At 41.9% G+C, this 21,349-nt stretch overlaps 1 protein-coding gene across 1 annotated transcript; it reads left to right on the top strand.

The window, feature by feature from the left end:
• Positions 1-17,941: 17,941 nt before the first annotated feature.
• Positions 17,942-20,848, top strand: LOC311503067 (dual specificity protein phosphatase 10; the record flags this gene model as incomplete). The annotated part of the gene is made up of 3 exons (XM_084565582.1): positions 17,942-18,911; positions 19,120-19,422; positions 20,108-20,848. The coding sequence occupies 3 exons, from the start codon at positions 17,942-17,944 to the stop codon at positions 20,371-20,373; spliced, it is 1,539 nt and encodes a 512-aa protein (XP_084421708.1). The 3' UTR covers positions 20,374-20,848.
• Between the last annotated feature and the right edge of the window lie 501 nt (positions 20,849-21,349).

Below are 21,349 nucleotides of genomic sequence, written 5' to 3'. Positions count from 1 at the left end.
ATACCACTGTACTAGCGTCCACTATCCTTAAAAGCTGTAAGATATGAGGGATGTGGCTGACACTGAGTGAGAGTGTGATTTTTATCAGCTCATCATCGCTGAAAACCACAGTCAAGAGAAGCTGGCACTCCACGGGTGAAAAGAACCTCTGAGCTCCGGTTGGGTGATTTTAAAAGTGTTAGGTTTACGTTTCATCATGTTGGTAAACGCTTGCTCCTCAGCAGCAGAAATAAAGCAGAAAATAATTTGAAAGAGACGGAAAAGGGTTTGATATAAGAAAATAATCTCCTCGCTTTCCATGCTGTGTCTTAATAACTGTCTTTTTTTATTGCAGGCATAAAGATGCACTGATTTCACACACATTACCATGAAATGAAGCCCTGCTGTGGGGGAAAAAAAAAAGATTATTAGTATAACTTTTTGGCAGCACACACAGTCTTTTTATTTTTGTACAGTAACATTCACAAAAGTAAATTTTTCATATTATTCTTTGAGGACTCAGGAAGGACTTGAACTTTCTGGCAGAGTCTGTTTAAAGGTCGCACTTTTTGTATCCGATGGAGGTTGAGGACTGAACAGCAGTAGAAAGCTGGGTGCAGATGAAGAATTTAAAACATCTTGTCCTGTTCATTTTTGAATTCCAGACAGACCACTTCTTTTACCCAAACAGATTAAACAACAACAAGAACATTTTTTCTTTTCTTTCCAGAAATGTCTTTGGAAAACCATTAATTTCATCAGAGCTTCGAGATATTGGATTATGTTTTTGTGTTCCTTATTTCCCAGCTTTACTATTTAACTGCACTGAGAAGGAAATGAGCCATTTACTTAATATGCAGACACATGCTGAGGCTAGATGGGTTTCCCATTTATTGCCAAGAGGATGCTGGGATATGTTCCATCCAGCTGAGAGGGATTAAGCAGATATAAAAAAAATGGTAAAAATGTACGCGTATGCATGTGATACTTTATTCATTTTCTGTAATTTTGTTTGTTTTTTTGTAGAGTCTGCTATATTTCACCACTTTCTCAGTTGTTGCCACCGTGCTGCAACTGTAGCTAGCTGTGGCTGCACTAATACCATGCTGATATTAGCTGTTTAGCAGATAACTATATGTAAATTATGTGTTGCTTATAGTGATGACACTGATCGCATGAGCTCTACGGGCTTATTGTAAGTTTACAGTTTAGTTTTGGTTTTCTCACTGCTCTCATCATATTTCCAGCAGTGATGAGTTGTTTTCTGCAGATAAGCTCAAAGTGCAGCCCCTGATTACTCATAAATAGCTGGTGAGCATAACAACTAAAGATACAAATGTTTCCCTCAGGACTTAGTGGAGCCCAACAAGAGAGCTCAAGGAAAACCAGGGAGCAAGAAATATGACATAAAATGAAGCTTACGCTGCAAAAATTGTCTCTTGTGTCTTTTATGTAAGTAGGTAGGACTTTGCCAGTTTGCATCAACAGTTTTAAAGGGGGTACAGTTTCACTCATCTGGTCCAGTGTGAGCCTTGCGATAGACTGGCGACCTGTCCAGGGTGTACCCCGCCCTTTGCCCGATGACAGCTGAGATAGGTTCCAGCCCCCCACGACCCTTCACAGGACAAGCAGTTACAGAAGATGAATGAATGAATGAATGAATGGTCCAGTGTGGAACTTGCTGCAACCTTGCTGTTCTTTGTAGAAGGTACGGACAGTTCATAAGGAGGAACTGATGTTGTGGCCTTGAGCTAGGGTTAAATCTAGCTGTGTTTTACCCAGGTCTCCAGAAAATACTTTTTATTTCTTTGTTGCAAAGAGTTTGAAAACATAAAATCCTCACCACATCAGATATGACAGTAGCTACTTATCTTAGCTTATTTTAGCACATAATATGAAAATGAGTGAACAGTTAGTATGGGTAGTTAAAATGTTCAAGAGTGACCAACTTTGCCTGTCGACACCTTAAAATATATTATATCTCATTTATTCTTGAGAGGAAACACCACATGTAAAAGGGACAAGTTTCAACTTCACAGTGCCTTGCCAAAAAGTACTTATACTGTACGTTTTATCTACACTTTTGCCCACACATTAAATTAGAGGAATATATCATGTTGACTGAGCTTTAGGAGTTGTATGTGTTACCTTTGGATAGCGCTAAGCTACCTGTTTCCAGCTACTTCTTTGTGCTAAGCTAAGCTTTCTTGCTGCCAGATTTCATACAGCCCCTTTAAGGTTATGGAAAAATCACAAAAGTCACAAAGAAACCATGTCATCCTGACTGTCCCGGCTGGTTTTGTTAGAGTTATAAACTCAAAAAGGAAGTGGTTGTGAATTACCAGTACTCTCAAAAACAAAGCTGAAAGAAAGGCAGCTGGACTTATTTGAGTTTTCTTGAAGACATTTCAACAGTTTTAGTTTGTTTTCTTTTTTTTGTAGCCTGACCTGGATGACTGGGAATCTTCAAGGACAGACCACCAGACAGAATCTGTTAACACACAGTCTGTTTTGTTTCTTCAACAGGCTTACAGGAGGTGTAACAGAAACCTCGAGCTGTATTTAATTGTGCCACATTATGTGGTTTACAGGGGGTTTTATTTGACACATATAAAACATATACACCTTATCTAATTTACACTGCAGGTGTTAAATGTGATAAGTCAATCACTATTATACTACCACATGGAGCAGGTGCAAGCATATCCCGTACTCTTCCTCTGGGATCTAAACTGTTGTCTTAATTGGAGAATGTGAAAGACTTTACACATTACAGTCCCAGCTGTGAATGAGCCTGAATGCTGGGTGGAGTGACTCCAGTGTTGGCAGGGTGAGACCAAAACATCACTCTGATTGTTTTCAGATGTGGCTGGTACAGAGATGCACTCCTAAACATGTGAAAACAACAACAGAGGGATGGACCAAGTGAGGAACTAGTTAAAGCGAGGAACATATATAAAATAGAACAGTTTATTCCATTAAATCAGAAAGTGCGGGTGTCTCTTTCAGCTTTCAGCCTTTCTCAGCAGCTGTGACAGCTAACACTGCTAAAATGAATCTGGAACTGGTGGCTCCCATCTACTTCATGATTTCACACAATGACAAAATAATTTCCTGGTCAGCGTGACATCCCTGTCAATCATCTCCTCTACTTGTGAAGACACAAATGAGACTTTTTCTGTTTAAGCTAAGACGACTTTGCCAAAAATATCATAATCACACAGCTAATGGTGTGAGTGCGTAATCGCATATTTTAGAGTAATGGAAATCAAACCAACAGAGAAAGAGTGGACATGACAAAACTGATCAAATATGCAACATACATATTTGATTTTTTGTACTTAAATGATTATATAAAAATTATTGATATGTAACCTGTCAATTGAATAACAAACACAAAATGTGGTCATTTGATATGGAGTTAATATATTTGTTCAGTCAAATTACTTGTTTATTTTTATGTTACATTTATTGATTCTATTGATTGATTTATTGCTGAAAGAGTTAAACATAACTAATAAAGAGGACAGATTCCTCAATAAAAAGAGCTTTTAGTAGAATATTTTGCTTACTGGTAATGGAATATTATCATATTAACTGTGGTACAACCATATTTAGTTTAATGCTAGAGCTCAATGCTCTTCTCAGTCTCTCTTGTCAATCTTAAAACCAGAACAGACACATGCTGAAGGCTGATCATGTACACAATGGTCTACAATATATGTATATATATATTTATATATATATATGTCTTTATAAATTTGTGCAGTTTATTGCAGTAATTTTATAAGAGAAATCAGGAGTGATGAAGGTAAAACTTTTAAGTAGGCTTACTTAAATATAGAAATATTGGCACTGAAAGCTAAGTGAGTATGATTAACTAAATGCAAATAAATGATCACAATGCAGAAAAAAAGGCCCTTAGCCCTAAGGGGCTGTACTGTATGTGCACCAATTAATAATACATTTGATTTATTTTCACTGATATGCACAAGACTGTAATATTAACTTTAATGCAACAGGTCAGGGTGTTCCAGTTTTATCATTGTTTGAGGGCAGTAGTAACACTGAATCAAAAGTAATACTAACTTAATGTATATCTCAAATAAAAACACACCAGAGGAACCACATTAATGCAGTAGAATATAAAAAGTGTGTTTCTGTTTTATGCAGATATTTGACCCAGTCACCCTCCAAGTCCATTTGTCTAAGCAGTCCAGTTCATTTATTTATAAATTACTGTATGGTATACTTTTTTTTAAAAAAAAATATGGTCCATAAGTAGGAAATGAAAACGAGATCATGAGGAGACACGGCCATGATTAAATCATCTTTCTAGGAAGCAACACCTACAATATGTTAGCATAGCTTGTTCATGTTGATTTGTAACTAATAGCCTAAAGATGAAATTGATTTAATTCCCTGCCATCTAAAGTTTGGACAGAAAGAAAAAAAAATGCAGAAGACACTAAAATAAAAAAATAATAAATAAAAAATAGGTTTGCATCTTCAATATATTTGTTATATTTTGTTTTGTCTTGAAAGCCCGTTCCAAGATAAAGTGTTTCTGCTGTTTTTCCAGAGGCAGAAAGAGGGTCCTACTGAGCATGCGCAGAGCAACACGCATCACTCTAGCTTGTTTATAATTAGCCTATTAAAGCAGACCATATACAGCAAAACAGACCGCATATATACTTATATACACGTAGTTTAGTTTATTTTTAATTTAAATTATTATTATTTTTTTTTTGGGTAAACATCATCCGCTGTCTCTTCCTCCCCCACCAGCCCCGCACGTGCTGCGTGCTCGCCCCTGAGTCGCGTGCGTGTCGCCATTGGTCCGGGATGATGTCATCCAGAGCGGAGACAATAGAGCCCTCCTCCCCGTCACCGTCTCCTCACACACAGCGCAGCTCGGAGTGACACACGCTCAGACGTGACGCCAGCTGAGTTAGCCAAGCACTTCTGATCACATTTATTTATTTATTTACGTGTATGTGTGTTTATTCCGAGTCCGACAGAGCTGTGTATCTTCAAGTCAAACGTTTTCTTTTTTAAAGAACATTTTATTTATTATTGAAATACATGCACAAGCGAGCAGGCAGGGAAGGTGTTACACATCTGGATCCTACCGACACGTCGGGTCGGGCTACTCGCTCCACTACAGACATGAGGATTTCTCATTCCGCCGCGCACTAATGATGAACACACTACGGGACTGCCACTCTTGATGTAAGTGATGTTTCTTTTTAGTAACGTTACTCATCGTGGCGATCGGTCCGGTCGGCCTGCAGCCTGTGATAGTCCCACCATCATCAGTAGCCAGTGTTCAGTGCAGCGGCTTTCACAGCAAAGCGCTTTGGTCAGGTTTAGCTTACAGCACAGAAAAGAAGAAGAAAAAAAAAAAAAGAATTAGAAAAAAAAAAAAAATCTCCTGGATGTTTTCATGCTCTTCTTGCGTTTTTATTTGCAGCAACATTAAAAAACAAAAACAAATCACTGCATTTCTATTTCTCGTTGCCTGGAGGATGAGGCAAATATGATTGTTTACCACAGTCATTTATTGACTTAAATAGCTGCAGCCATGTGAAGCTGCCATTCATACATACGTACTCTAATTATATACACATCCACTTGATGAGAGTAAGAGTAAAAGTGCAGGCCTGCAGGCTCGGGGCCCCGTCGCCCACATCAGCTTTATTTCTTATCATGGTAAAGGTTCAAAGACTGTGCTACGAAGATACGATTAAAAGAATCCAGAGGAATTGGGCAGTGCGCCATCTAGAGACTGTATAAACAGGAACTAATAGATTTTCCATCGCAGGCCTGCAAAACAGCCTCATGCATCAACAACAATGCAGAGGAAGAATGTAAACATTGGCAGGTTTCTTCCGCCTGTGCTGATGCTGATGCTGATGAGATGCAACAAAGGAATGAGGAGAGGCAGAGCAGGAAGGATGTGCAGCACGTTTTGATACTGTCGATAAATCTGAATAGCAACAGTCAGTGATTTGGATCCGGTTTGAGTGATGAAGGTGGCACGCATGCTATATTTGGAAATCACTGGTACAGTCGGTTGAGGAAAACTGCTTGAACTACACCAGCAAGACTCACACAGAAGAATCACTGCAGTGCCACGATCAAGTTGTGCAGGGATAAATCAGTTTCAAAAGCAAACCTGCTCCAGGCTGTGGTTTTTATGTTAATACACTTCTTTAATGTGATAAGATCACTTGCTATTGATCACCCGCCTGAGCTCCCGGTTTAAATCTACTTTTAGAGACTATAGAGTTGAATTAAGGTTTTGATCAACTTGCCCATATACATTTCCGGTGATGGTGCAATGTTTCAGTCTAACGATGTTGAAACTGACTTAGACTCTCTCAGCATATCTCAGCGTGTAATGAGAGCTTACACTCTACAAGATCAATAAGGTAAAATTAAAAATATATATATAAAAGATTCAACCAGTTCACAAGATATTTATGAAACATGTAGACATGGGTGTTATTTGAAATGGGTACCAAGAGAGGTGATGATCAAACACAGAATAGTATTAACAGTTAGCAGTAAGAAGGTTAAGGCCCTGCAGGAGTTTGTGCGTTATCCTAGTTGTTCTGTTTAACTCCATATTCTTTACACAAATACAAACCAAGAGGGCCAACATAGAAACAGCAGGATTTATCCTTTGAGGGATTGCTGACCTGTCCTGTTTCACCGCTTGTTGCGAGGTGCATGCTGGGAGAGCCCTCCGTTCCACGTGACTGTGGCTGTGTCCAAAATCGCTCACCATCTACCTCATCCATAGCGCGCTTTGTGCTGTATATGCTTTATGGTTATGAGTGTGAACTGGATGTAACATATAATGTCCTTGAAGAGTTTCTGCTGATAACCCCATAATGTAAATGGCAGCTCTGCGGCTACGCGGTCAGTTTGCTGAACAGTAAACAAAGAGTGAAGCATTTAGTGACGATGATCTTGAGCTTGAGTTATTATTTAATGCTTACAAAAATGCTTGTTCCAGTTTCTCCAATTTAATATGTTAAGAGCTCAGTCTGTGCATTAGGTGTGAAAAGCCATTTGTCATTTGAATTTTAAAATTAAAACAAGAAAAGAATAAAATTAAAATGCAGCTTCACTCGGATTTAATGTGTAAATTGGGTGTGTCATCAAAATTAGTAATAAAGAGCACTGTTAAAGGGCAAACAGGTCACAGTGCTGCTTTTGTGAGTAATAATCTACAGTATTGGTAAGATTAAAAAAAAAACTGATCAGCTCTAAAATGAATATTAGACTTCAAATGTGTGATATTGGATTTTGTGGGATAAGAATGACTCCAAAGATAGCTTCAGAATCACTCCCAGCGTTAATAATGATGGAGTCATTAAGCACTCCTTCTTCTACATGTTGACGCTGCAGGCCGGCTCTGACGCCGAGGGGGGGTCTGCGACGGCCTCCGGGTGTCCTCCTGTGTTGTTGTCTTCATGCACACTCATACTTTCTCCCAGCCTTTCTTTGAGGATATGAAGACGGCCTGGCACAGATTCCAGAGGGGGAAACAGAAACAGACTGTTGTTACCACAACTGCAACCAACAGATGTTGTTGTTGACGTTTTCTGTTCAAGTTGAGCAACTCCCTGTCAAATAGAATAGTGTCAGATGGTTTTTTGGTGTCTGTTCGTCTGAGGGGAAAGGTCTGCAGGGGACAAATGATCTGAGGAGTCTCTGGACCTGTAACACACCTGGGGAAATCCTCCTGTGTATCTGAAATCTTCAGCTAAATCTGTGAATCACCCCCCTGCATCGGATCAGCATACACTCTGTAACAAACGATCAGACACACTCGCATAAAGGCTTCCCGTGTGTAACAATACACCACAGTTGTACAGTTCCTGCCTCCGCCAATTATGTTTTTAGTCGCCCATCTGTCTTTTTTTGACTCTTTGCAAGCTCCAATATGAAAGTTACAGTTGGGAATGACATTCGTTGGCTGGAGACGAGCACATTTGGTGCAGTTTCCTCCCCAACGCAGGCAGCGTTCCCTTTAAAGAGCCCGTTTATAATATATTCAAAGCATATTACTGTTCTTCTTATCTTTACCTGACAGAGGGCCCAAATCCCAATCAACCATAAAACCTTTCTCTGAGCCGCTTTTGTCAGCCTCTATTTTAGGAGTCTCTCAGACAGAGGTTAAACTACTGCCTCATTCATTTAACATTAACAGCGTGTTGTGACACTGAACTGTTTTTATAAGTTCAAGTCAGTGAGGTGATAGAGTTGTTGTCTGTAACTGATTAGCGCTGGTTTTCTGCTCGATTACAATATCACATTTTTAATATATTTTAATCGGTGTGGACAGAAACCCTGGGCCACCCTGTGTTCCTATTGCTCTGCAGCCAAAAATCCCATTCTCCCGCATGTAAAATAAGCTAAAAATAAGAACTGCTTCGCCTCGTATGCGTGGGGAATTTAATGCTATATGTCCTGTCAAGTCTTTGTTAAATCAGTTTGACTGAGCTGAGGAGGAGAGGAAGTGGCTGAATGTCTCCCGTCGTGCTGCTCACTGATTGGCCGGTTTGCTTCCATCGCTGTCTGTCCGCTGACTGTGGAGTTTAGGTGATGTAATTACTTTGACTTCCTCTCGCTAGCCTGTAGTGGTGTGAGCTCTGATGAGACTGTGAAAAATTAATTTAACACAGGCTAGGAGTAGACATAAACTTACATGTGATTTGCCAACTCATCCAAATGAGACTGAATAAAGGAAACAACAGGAAGTATCGTTCTTAACACACGGCGATCAAAGACTACCAACAATCCTTATGTGTCATTATTGTGCCATTATCATGGCACTGTTGACAAAACACTCTCATTTAGGCATCTGAGTCACAACAAAGTCACCACATATAACTCAGCTGCCAGTCATTTCCTTTGTCTAAAGTAAGTCTTACATCATTACATGTGTGACTTAAGCCTGATTGGAGCGTGAGTCATGGTGACTTGAACACATCTTTAAGCCTTTCTCTGGAAAACCATTCTCTTTATAAATCAGTTGTATACTCTTTTTCGTTTCTGTTCTCCTGCTGCATTTGACACATTTAACATTAAGTTTAGACGACTCAGTCTTCAAATGATTAATCATTTAGTCCTTATGTAGATAAATCTGATTTTATTTGACCCTGTCAAAACTACGGCGTGTGACATTCACACAAGGATCCTCACTGCCTCAAGTTAACTAAGTTTGGGGTTAAACGTCTCATTCAAAGGTGATTCTCTCCAGCTCTGGTCAGGAGCTGCCGGAACAAAGTGCTTTAGTAGCCATTATCGTTCATATTTGTGATGTGCAGAAGGAGCTTCACTCTCCGCTGCATTTCCCCATCTACAAGCCCCTCTGCTGCTGTTACAATTAACATTTTCACCCTGGGGGATGTAGCAGGGGAGACCCTACATGCTGCTGTGACACGAGTGTCAAGATGCAGTGACAAAGCTTATCTAGCAAGCAGACTTTTGTGGTTTGTGTATTTGGTTTCGGTGCTGAGTGCTGCTCTCAAAACGCTAAAAGTATTTTTATTGTTTAGCAATGCCACAGACAGGTTATTTTCTGAAATCTTGATGAGCCTGATAATCTTCTGTCTCTCTGATGATTTAGTCCAGGAGACATCTGTCCAGAAGAATGATGATGATTTGCTACAATGGATGCTTATTTTGTGCTTTGATTTGTTTTCCCTTAAGTTGCTCAGTTTAATTTGTTAAAAACTGACTCGGCTCACACAGATCATTTTCTCCTCGGCCTGTTGGTTGCAGACAAGTAGCATTTGCAAACAGAAATATGGCAGTGATCATTCATACTATAAGTTAGACTCAGGTCTGAATGTAGAATGTAAAGTGTAAGATGCAGAATAACTGTGAAAAAACACATCCACATTTAAAGAACCAAAAATTGGTGGTTTCTCTTTAATCTATATTTTAAAGGAATAGTTCAACATTTGGAGAAACATGCCCATTCGATCTCTTTAGGATCGAGCACACTCTCATGTCTGTCTATTAAAACTAAAGCCAGGGCTAGCATCAAGACTGGAAGCAGGGGAGAAAGCAGGACTGGTTCTGTGGAAAGGTTAAAACGTCTACCTCTCTCTGCCTTTTAAGCTCATTGATACGCATGATATATCTCGTTTATTTACGCTGTGCAAAAACCGAGGTGTAACAGTTACGTGTCGGCTAGACTTCTGGAGTCTTGTTGGACAACAAGAACAACCAACCCCTTGTTAAACTGAGAGCAGTATTGATCATCTTGTGTCTCAACAAGAAAGCAAATGAGGTTATTTCGCAAAATGTCAAACTACTCCTTTAATACCACAAACATTCTTTTTATTGAATGGATTCACGTGTTGAAAATCAGCAAGCAAGACAGGGTGACATTAGAACGAATCCAGCAGCAGTGTCCAGAGGGACAGGTGATGGCTCAAAGATGTGTTCAAGTCACTATGACTCACGCTCTAATCAGGCTGTTATCTTTCCATCTTAGGTGCGTGATAATATACACACAGAACTACACGTTGGTTTTTATATTATTTGAGCCACACCAACACTACAGCACTGCTCTCTATAGGAACCTGTTCACTAGTTTCCAGTCACATCTGCAGTCCTCACCTTAACGCACCTGCACGTTAGGAATCCCCCGTAGAATCTGTGCCACCGGCTGCTCGACCTCCAACGCTGCTAATCGTGCTGCCTTCTCCCTTCGTGTCCGGCGCCCCTAACTCTTTCTAGCCATCTGTCAGTTGGCGTGTGAATGAGCATTTAAAGAGTAGACCGCCTGTCATTTTGTGCCAACTCTGAGCTTAACACGCGCAAAAAAAAATGATAAAAAAATGCAGAGACGTGGATTGTCCTCTGACTGAAGCGGCCTGCTCATCAGCCTCTGGAAACAAGTGACTCAGATGACTAATTTTCCTGCCATCTACATGCTCGAGAGCACTCACTGTGATGAAAGGGGGGGAAAAAAATCATGCAGCAGAGATATTCTCTAACTCAAACTCAATTTTTACAAAAAACATTTTTTTCGTCTCTGGTGTTGTCCAGTGTGCTGCGTGGGTGTTTGGCCGTCAGGTGCTTTTTGATGAAGTAGCTGCATAAAAGCGGGGCGGAGACAGGGAGTGGAGAGATTGCCATCCATCTTGCGCAGCCAGAAAACCATCTGTTCCCCAAAAACACCGGCCCACTCAACAGCCTGTCCCCAAAAACACTCACTGCACTGCCTCTGCAGCCGAAGATGGGCCGTCCACCAGGGCTGCCTAAATCAGCACTGTGACTGACTTTAGCGTGCGCAGCGACGGTGGTTCAGCCTTACACTGTCCTCCTGCCCCATCATGTCGTGTATATATGGGGTTGGGGTTAGACTTCGGGTTATCTGTGTATATTCAGGTGTTTGGAAGAGTTAAATTAACTGGAAAAACACCAGCACGTCAAGCTTCCTCCTCTCTGTAGCTCTTGCCTGTGCCTGTTGCCAGCTGTTATCTTTCTTCTGCTGGGGGGGGTTTGAGCCGAGGGAGGGCGTCATGATCTCCCCCGTAGGCCCTTGCAACTCTCACTAACTGGAACAGAGTGACACTCTTCTTTTTATATATATATATTTTTTTCTTTTCATCTGTCCTGCTTTGAAACCATTACACTTTCATGTGCTCCAATCCAAAAGTCGACGTGATAGCTTAGCAAACGTTAGCCGTTCCCCTAAATACTCACACCTGATCGTGTGCACGCATTTGCATTTCCCCTCTGTGCTCTTTGATCAGTCTTGTGACGCTTGTTTATAAGATGAAAACCTTCATATAGGATCGTCGGTGGCTCAGCTTCTCTGGAAGGAGCTCATAACTTATTCACATTTTTACAGTCAGCTTTTTATCTGTCATCAGATATGTCTTGCAGATATATTATGAGACCTCCCATACTGAGTTGTCTAAAATTGAATATGCTGCAGGTGCTTCTTACAAAGGGATGACTTACCATTAAAGTTTGTCTGGTGTCAGTGAGACATTGATTCGGGGCCATTAAATTGATGGAAGAGTTCCTTTCTATCGCTATCTCTAGTCAGCAATAAAGAAGTTCCTTCTGTGCCTATGATCTGCCACTGTACAATAACATTCTGCTCTCTGTTTCTTTTTGGCTGCCGTCTCAGAGGCAATATAAGTATCTGGCAACTCCAGCTACCTGCAAGGGGACAACAATGAAAGACTGTGAAATCACAAGCTGTAAAGAACAAGTCTGTTTCTCTGATCATACAACTGCCAGTTTCCCGACTTGACAAGCATCAGACAAGCCTCCCCACTTTGTTCGCTGCACTGTTCGGCTGTAGCCTCCGAGTGAAGCAGACTGGGGAGGCTCAGTTTTTGGAAAGGCGACACACAACAGTGTGCGCGCCGTGCTGGCAGAGCAGGTAGCTCGCAGACTTTTATCAGATTCAATTAACATGTGAGGCGCACTGACTAATTAGGACCAACCAACTGGAGTGATTTCACATAAACACAGTTAATTAAACGACATTTCGATTAACCTCCTAATCAACAGTTCTCATAGCCTTTAATAGCTTTAGTCACAGCAAAGCATCTGCCTTCGAGTCCAGAGACAATATCTGAATTCATAACTGCTTTTGCTGTATTATAATTTCTGTAATTGCCTTAGAGTTACAGTCTTGCTGACAGAACCACCGGTAGAAGAAGAACTAAAATCCTTTACTTAAGTAAAAGTGTAAGCTTTATTACATGTATAGTACTATTATTATTACAGTATCAAAGTAAAAGTACCTTTTCTGGGGAAATAAATTGCAGTTCAAGTATTATTTAACTGCTGAAGGCGGCCTTTATGTGTTTTTAGTAGTTCTGACTGCTTGCAACACACACACCACAAACAAAGATGTACTACATAAATCTGGAAATCTTTATCGTTTTACTTAATTTCTTTTACATTTATTGTAAATGCTGGATAATCTAGGAAAGTCTAAGAAATAACAACCAGACACAGCATTTTTGTATGTGCCAAAATAATAGGTTTGGAGCAACTCACTTCTTTTTAATAATGAACCGTATCTTAAAACCAGGACTTGCATTTTAACATGTAAAATCTTAAATTTCAGAGAAACTAAAGCTGCTACATTAATGGATTGAAATAAAAACCTTTTCCTCTTAATGCACACTGATATTGCGATTTGGGTTTTGCCGATGAGCAGTCACAGCCACCAAACAAATGAAGATAATGCGGAATAATTGACTGAAACCGTAAGAGATGGTGTAATGTTTCCAGAGCAGTTTTTTTATTGATAGTCTGCTGTGCATTGTACTTTATTCCTGCCTGTCATGTCAAGATTAAACTGTAACAATGATCGCTGGTGTGCTTTAATATCTCTGTGACTTAAGCTATGACTGTGAGTGAGTGAAAATGCCACTAGGCAGCCTGCACTTTCCAGTGTGTGAGAGAAAAGTGATCAGAGTGATAGTGACTTCCACCATGATAAAACTGGGTCAATGTAACCCCCACCCCCCTCCACCACAGGCAAGGCTGAAAAAGGAAAAAAAAAGAAAGATGAGGATACCATCACCAGACTCTGTGTGCGGATATAAGCATGGGGACACTGGAGCGTGGTTTGATTTCTCTACGGGTCGGTAACTGTGTTGTGTTGGGTCTGAAGGCATCCCCGGATTCTTTGGACGTGTTCCTTCCTCCCCTGTAGTCTGTGGTTTACAGTGTCACGTTGTAATCTGCCCCCCTGTGTTTTTATCTCTACCCACTTTTTGTCTCTGGTTTGTCAGCTGGTGGTGTCCTGAGTATCTCGTCCTCCCTGTACCCAGTTTAACTTGCTGTTCTCCTGCTCCCTGAGAGATTCTTGAAAATATTTCTTCAAGAGCCTAAAATGAAAATCCACTGTAAAAAAAAAAAAAAAAAAAAAACACTGTGTAAACAGCTACATGTGATGTGGCAGTTTGTTGTTTTGAATATAATTCAGCCTCCCAGTGCAACAATGTTTAGTATATACAGTACAGTAATACAGTAATGTTTCTACTAGACCTAGTCCTTCGATATAAAGTAGTTCCAATAAAAAACATTCACTGATGTAGGTATCCTGGACAAATCAAATTAAAAATGTCTGCATGGCTAGGTATCACAAAGATCCACGAAAAAAAAAATGCAATTTATAATTTGAACCATTTAGTTTTTTCTACAGCTATGCTATAATTGTATAGTTGTATGTGCACAGTGGCGCTTTGAGCTAAATGCCAACAACATTACCTGATGTTAAGCAGGCAAGTTCATCGAATGACTTTCCTGTGTTAGCATGCTAACATTATATATAAGATATTCATAAGTCAAGGTAATGCAAAACAATATTTGAAGTTTACGAGTGAAAGGTTGACAGGGTCACCAGATGCAATTCAACCTGCGGGGGAAATGAATGTGGCTACGTTTACGTGGACACTATTTCTTCAACCTGACTGATTTTGATTACAGCTAGTTTTGCTACCTCCATGGTTGAGTCCCTCTCAGAAACTCATCGTGTCATCTGATGTTTAAATGTATTCATTCCAGCCCGAGAGAAACAATCAGATCTAGCTCTATGAGTTTATTAGGTGTTAATATTGTCCTATTGATCGGATTCTAAACAAGTTACCATCACCAGACTTTGTGTCCTTCAGATCAGGTCAGTGTCTTCTGATTGAATCGGTTACTTGAGGCATTTTTGTTTCGACTGGATTATTATTCTACTTATTCTATACGTAGATGCTGACCAACTTTCAGATGACACTTTCATCTATAGCCGCTATTATTTCTACAAATGAAATGTCCTTTTAAATGTAATAACATTGTCAGTAATCTAAAATCTAGCCGTATGTCTTGGTGACAGCCCATCACAAAGAACAAGTGCTCCTTAATAGATTCCCCAGTTTATACCAGCCTCACAATCACAAGGACAGAAACTCATCAAACTCGAGGCAGAGGTACAAACAGCCTCCAAAGACTAGAAAATTAAACAGACAGTAAACTTTCGTGGCTGAAGTAAAGTGCCTCACCTTTCCTTTCTAAACTGGGAAATCTCTAGCTCTGTACTTTGTCAGCCCAACTGTGCTTGGAGCTCAACGCTTGCATTAGCATGGTAACATCCTCCCAGCTGACCAGCACCAGCATCCGTACCACCATGCCCCTAGTGTGGGAAAAGGAAATTAAAGCCGTTCATCAACCAAACAACTCGGTTGGGGGGGCGAACATCACAGGCTGATTGTATTTAACAGTGTGTGTACCAGAGGGTGGATTTTCAGCTTAACGACAATAATATTTCATCTTAATGTTTGAGAGCAGCCTTGTAATGGATGTACCACGAGAGTATAAAAGTTCTGTAGTGACTAAAGCAGCCTGTTATTACTAACATTAATCACAGAGGCAATTTACAGATACAAACACACTTTCACAGGTGTTTGATTATAAAGTGCATATTCACAAGCTACACTCTTTTATCCTAATCTCTTTTTGCTCTGTCATGCCGTGAAAACGTTCTCTCCAGCAGAGTTGTGTTGTTGTGCATGTGATGACCTTCTGTTTATACCACGGCCTGGACAAATGCTTGTTTTCAATTGGCCCAAAGGATGTGGTTAATTTAGCTTATACGTACCAGAGACAAAATGAACAGACTAGAGGGCTCGGGGCAGGAAGTGTTTCTTTTCTGTTAATCACACGGTTTTGAACAGTCAACAGGCATTAAACAGCATTCAGAGTAAAGAATCCCACAGAGTCATTAGCTAACTGTGAGTCCCTGTGTGACAACACAGTGCCAAAAGATTTATTGTCCCATGATGGGCAAGATTACAATGCAGCCTAGAAAGCACTCATGGCTTTGACGGTATCCCATAGTGTAACATTCACAGTCCATCAGTGTTTCACAGTGTATTTAGATATTTTTAACACCAACCCTGACTTGGCCTGGTTTATTATTTCATGTGTTAAGAATGAAGACTCCTCAGAGGGATAAAAGTTGCTGAGGCTCATTTGATGCAGCTTTTGTGACTGAGCTTTTAATAAGCCTCACCAGCGCCAGGATTAGCTGGGATTATGTGCTGCTAACAGCAAGCAGGTACACACTTCTGCACCATTCACATCCCGAATTGTCTAATGACAAAGCTATTAAGGGGAAACTTTAAACTCGAGTCTCAAATTCCCGTAAATATAGACGAGCATTAAGTGTCTGCTAGTGGCTGTGGTATAAGTAGGGACAGAACGTGAGGTCCATGTTCAAATGGATTCAGCAGATGTACTCTCTACTGTGATATCCATTCACATCTGACATGCACCTCAGTGGTTATTCTCTCTGTAGAATTTCTCCTTCGTTTGCAGCAAATTTGAGGGAATACATGTATGACGTGTTAAAGGTCAAAACTAAGATGTGAAATTGATTTGTGGTTGGTTTTGCCCTTGGTGTGTTTTGTTGTGGAAAAGACACCTTGCAGGTTTCTTACAAAAATATGCAAAACATAAAAATCTGTTCTTGTGAACGTGTTTTGTCATTGTTGTGGAGGATTTGGAGTTTTGCTTTACATTTCATAAATAATTAGCTTCATTCTTTTTTATAATATATTATCACATATTGTAACATACAATATCAAAAGAAGCTATGCTCACGATTCTGTATAAATTGCATTATATAAATAATTCTGCAAGGCAAAGGTCCTCATTTCTGTGAGCATGCCGTTTGTGATGAAATGTAAAGTGTGCTCCACATTTTTAGTGCGTGTGAAATCACAATAATTGCCTGACTTCTCTCTCTCTGTTTCTCTCTCCTTCTTCATTGGGCAGCTTTGCATAAACCCAGATGCCTCCCCTCCCTCTTGACGAGCGTATAGTGGTCATTCAGCGCCCTAAAAACTTAGCTCTATGTGAAGCCTCACCACAAACCATCCCACAGCACTCCTCTCAGATAACAGCCTCCTCCAATGGACAAGTCGCCCACCCTCCTCACCTCCACCCTTCTCAGTCCCATTTTTATTCACCTTCCTGCAAATCTCTGACTCTGGAATGCAAGCGCAGGTCCTCCCGTGTGCAGAAATTCAAGGGCGACCAGCCTGTCACCCCAGCGGGTGTCACAAACATCCCTAGCCACTGCCACAGCAATGGCACAGTAACTCTCGGCCCTCGGCTGCCCTCCCACACGCATACCATTGATATCAGGGTGACGGTGGACAAAGGAGGACGGGGAGGAGGATTCAGCCACTCATTAGGGCGTAACGGGAGTGTAAAAGGGGGCAGAGGGAAATGTGTCTCATCACAGTTGGACCAAGGACAATGTGAGAGAAAAACAGGAAGTGCGGGGAGATCAAGTGGAGCTGAACACAAGTCACAGCGAATTCGTCAGCTGTCATTTTCCCCTGGAGGGGTCCTACAGTTTGTCCCCGCTCAGTCACAGCAGCATAAATTCAGGAGCGAAAAGGAAAAGGAAAACACTAGTTTTAATAACAGAAGCGATCATGAATTTCCCTCTATAAGTCACAAGAAGAATTCCAAACTGGGAACTGTCCATCAAAGCCAAAACAGTCACAGTCTTCCCTACCACCACAACTCTGTCCCCGTGCCCCATGCCTCCATCCTAAACTCCAACTATCCCTCGTCCCCTCCCTCCCAACCCACCCATGTACCAGTTTCCTTTCAGCAGCTCAGTCAGCCTCATCTGCCTCATACCAGGGATCACCGCCCTCATATTCTTCATGGTCTTCCACTGTCCCCCTGCTCCTCCCATGCTGGGGGCTTCCCCAGCCCTGACCACACCTGCACCATCGACTGCACCCACCCATTCAGTTGCGGCTGCTGGAGGCTCGTAAGATGCAGAGGCTGTAAGGGACACTCTTCTAGCTTCCAAGGAGGTGGAGGAAGCACTTCCACCTCGTTTTCTTGTGGTCACAATGTCGGAACAGTGAAGAGAGGCGGTAAAGAAATGGGCCTGAAAAATCTGGGTGGGTGTCTCTCCACCGCCTCCACCTCCAACACCTCCTCTTCTAACAGCACTGCGTCTGACTGCCGAGCAAGCCTGTTCAAACCCGTCCGCTGTCCCTCCTGCTCTGGTGAGGCCGGAAACTTTGAAAGTCCTGCTATCCTGCGCAAAAAGCTGGTAGGAGGATGCCTGCCCTGTACCCCACTCTCCTCTTCGGCACCCCTGCGGGCGATACAGAGCTGCGTGACCGGCTGCAACCCCAAAGCTTCTCAGACAGGCAGTTCCACCTGCAGTTACTGCAGCAGCGATCCCATAGTGGTGACATTCAACCCCCGCAGAGGCAAACCTCCAGGAAGAGGCATCGGAACAGCTCATCCAGTGGCTACGTTCCAAGCCGATGATGATGACTACAGCGTGCGTACTATCTGGCCTGAAGAACTGGCCAAGAAGATGACCCATTCTAAATCCCAAAAGAATCACTGTACCGGGATGGGAGTAGGAGTCGGGAAGACCTGTGCAAGCCAGGCTCAGAATGCCAGTAATGGAACAGGCCTTGTCCTCTTAGACTGTCAAAACCTCCAGGATTACTCGCACACTCAGCTCACAGACCACGCTGGCCGGCGGCGGCTTCAGCAGGGCAAAATGGCCGCCCTTGATTTTATGGGGCGCAGGTCAGGATCTGGGTATGATGACGGCCGCAGCTCACTGAAGAGGCTCTTGAACAAAGCAGAGGATGCAGGAATGAGTGACGGTCCCGAGCAAGACGAAGATGTAGCATATTCCCCCTCTCCCCGCTCTCCGTCCCCACCATCACCTTTGTCCTTTTCCCCTCCACCGTCTGCCCCTACCACACTCGTCAAACCCAAACCCTGGCAGAGAGACAGAGAGGGAGGGCACTCTCTGCCGTCAGCCCAGTCACTTCACCTGGCCTTGAACTCCCTGAACAGAGAGCAAGATGAGGAGAACAGCAGAAGTAAGAATGTCTTACTGTTCACCTTTGCAAGTGGTAACATTTGAAGCACATTTTTATGGGAAGAAACTAAATCTCAACCACTGATATAAACCCGGGTTATATTAGCTGCCATATTGTTGTCACCCAATTTCATGCTCTGTGGCAGATGTTCTCAACAACTTCATACAAAGCAAATAATGTGTGTCCTTGTTTTCTCACCCTTTTCCAGTGCACCTCTCTCTTCCACTCTCCTCTTCACTGCCGGCTTCTCTGTCCGACGAGACCGTGATGACTCCTGATGCGGAGAACGCGGTGATTAGTCCGATTCTGCCCTTCCTGTTTCTGGGCAATGAGAGAGACGCCCAGGACCTGGAGCTGCTCCTGCGCCTCAACATCGGCTACGTGGTCAACGTGACCACACACCTGCCCCTGTACCACGTCAACTCCGGGCTGCGCTACAAAAGACTCCCAGCCACCGACAACAGCAAGCAAAACCTTCGGCAGTACTTTGAAGAGGTTTTTGAGTTTATAGGTGAGAGCCCCGCCTCAGGTCATTGACGTGTTGTGAGTGTGTATATGGTGTCAGCAAAGATGAGGCATTCAGAGTGAACCAGGATATGGTAACTTAGCACAAGAGCTGCAGATGCGGTAAGAGGGTTAGCCTCAACCAAATTAAGCTTCTGGGTCTTCTTAGCTGCTAGCTAGCCATCGGTAGCTTCGCCTAAATTAGACAGGCCTACCTTAAGGATGGAAGCTGGGCAAAGACTGTAGACTTGCCACTTGGTAAATCATAAGTTTTTGCTTTTAGGTGAATTGTAATGATAGTAAGTAACTGCGATCACAATAGGACGAAATCAGTGTTCTGTGTGGACTGTTTCCTGGTAACCAGATTTTCTTGTGTGATGAGTTCCACTGAAAAAGGAGAAATAATGCAGCAACTTTCAAAGGGATCCTCAGCTGCTTTCAAAGCTGTCACTGACTAATGTGTGAGCCACTGAATTCCTGACCCTGTTCTTCCCACCTACACTGTGACTCACCTACAGGCATGTAGAGGAGATTTATTCATTGTTTAGAGTGCAATGGTACTTGCCGCAGGCATTACTGAATGTACATTTGAGATTTGGGTGACTGTTGCACTGACAATAACGGAGCATTAAGTCATTTGTTAAGTTTGGAAGCAATACTGAGCCCATCCATTTTGTCCTTCTCATCCACAGAGGAGGCATATCAGAGTGGACAGGGAGTGTTGGTGCACTGCCAGGCAGGCGTGTCCCGTTCTGCAACCATTGTCATCGCCTACCTTATGAAGCACACCCTCATGACAATGACAGATGCCTACAAATACGTGCGGAGCCGGCGTCCCGTTGTGTCCCCGAATCTAAACTTCATGGGCCAGCTTTTGGAGTTCGAGAGGGACCTCAACTCTGGGGTGACTCCTCGTATCTTGATGCCTAAACTTAACGGCGTGGAGACGCAGGTGTGAGAAAGACCAAGGGACAGGTGTGTGTAGAGTTACCGCAGGTGAAGAAGGAGAAACTAGAGAGATAAAAGTGGCATTAATGAGCATGACAGAAAGAGTGCAGCACATTTGAGAGGAGAGACGCGATGAGAAATATTTCAACTGGAAAGCGTTGGTGTGTTTGGCAATTAGTGCACTTTTAATGCTGTGAAACATGAGACAAAGGACTGGGTGGTTCATTTGTTTAAGTGATTCTTAGACAACTTGATCCTCATCCGGGATACTGTTTATAAGATAATGTGCCAATATTTTGTATAGATCTAACATCACTCAGATATCTCTTTTTTGTTCCCATTGTTTACATTCACAGCCACACAGAAATAGTGACTTCATAAATGCATGCAGAACGTAAAAAAAAAAAAGATCCACCATTAATCCTTCATGTACAACATCACCGCCCTGATGTTTCCAACACATGTAGAAACACACAGGCACTTTATTTCCCATTCATTCGTGTGTTGTAGTTTTTTTTATTTCCAACTAAAATTAGTTAAAATGTCACAAGGATGAGAATAATATGTCATAAAAACTTCAGTCACTGTTTTTGGTTAATGATAACATGTCTTTTTTTTTTTCTAATTTGAGAACTGTGCAATAGCGTAGCATGGACCTAGTCAGGAAACTTATCACAACAGGGACAAACAACTCATTGAAATGTGTTTTTATTCCAGTGAAGCAGCCAGTATATTAGCAAATGAAGAGAACTGTGCTACAGAGTAGCACTAGGATTTGTGAAAACAAAACTTATATACATTTAAATAGGCAGTTTAAAACACTGAAATAAGCTCATTGTAAAAGCATTTACAACCAAGTTATGATGGGCTTTAAACAACTGATCTTCTCCAACTGTGCACTGTGTATTTTATGGTCAATTCATAAGAGAGATGCATTGTTTGTATTAAGTTTTATTACGTAGAATGGTTTGATGTCTGTCACAAAA

This window comes from Chelon labrosus, assembly GCF_963514085.1.
Source record: "Chelon labrosus genome assembly, chromosome: 17".
Taxonomy (NCBI): domain Eukaryota; kingdom Metazoa; phylum Chordata; class Actinopteri; order Mugiliformes; family Mugilidae; genus Chelon; species Chelon labrosus.
Note: the sequence above shows the minus strand (reverse complement) of the source record. Positions and strands in the feature narration are given on the sequence as shown.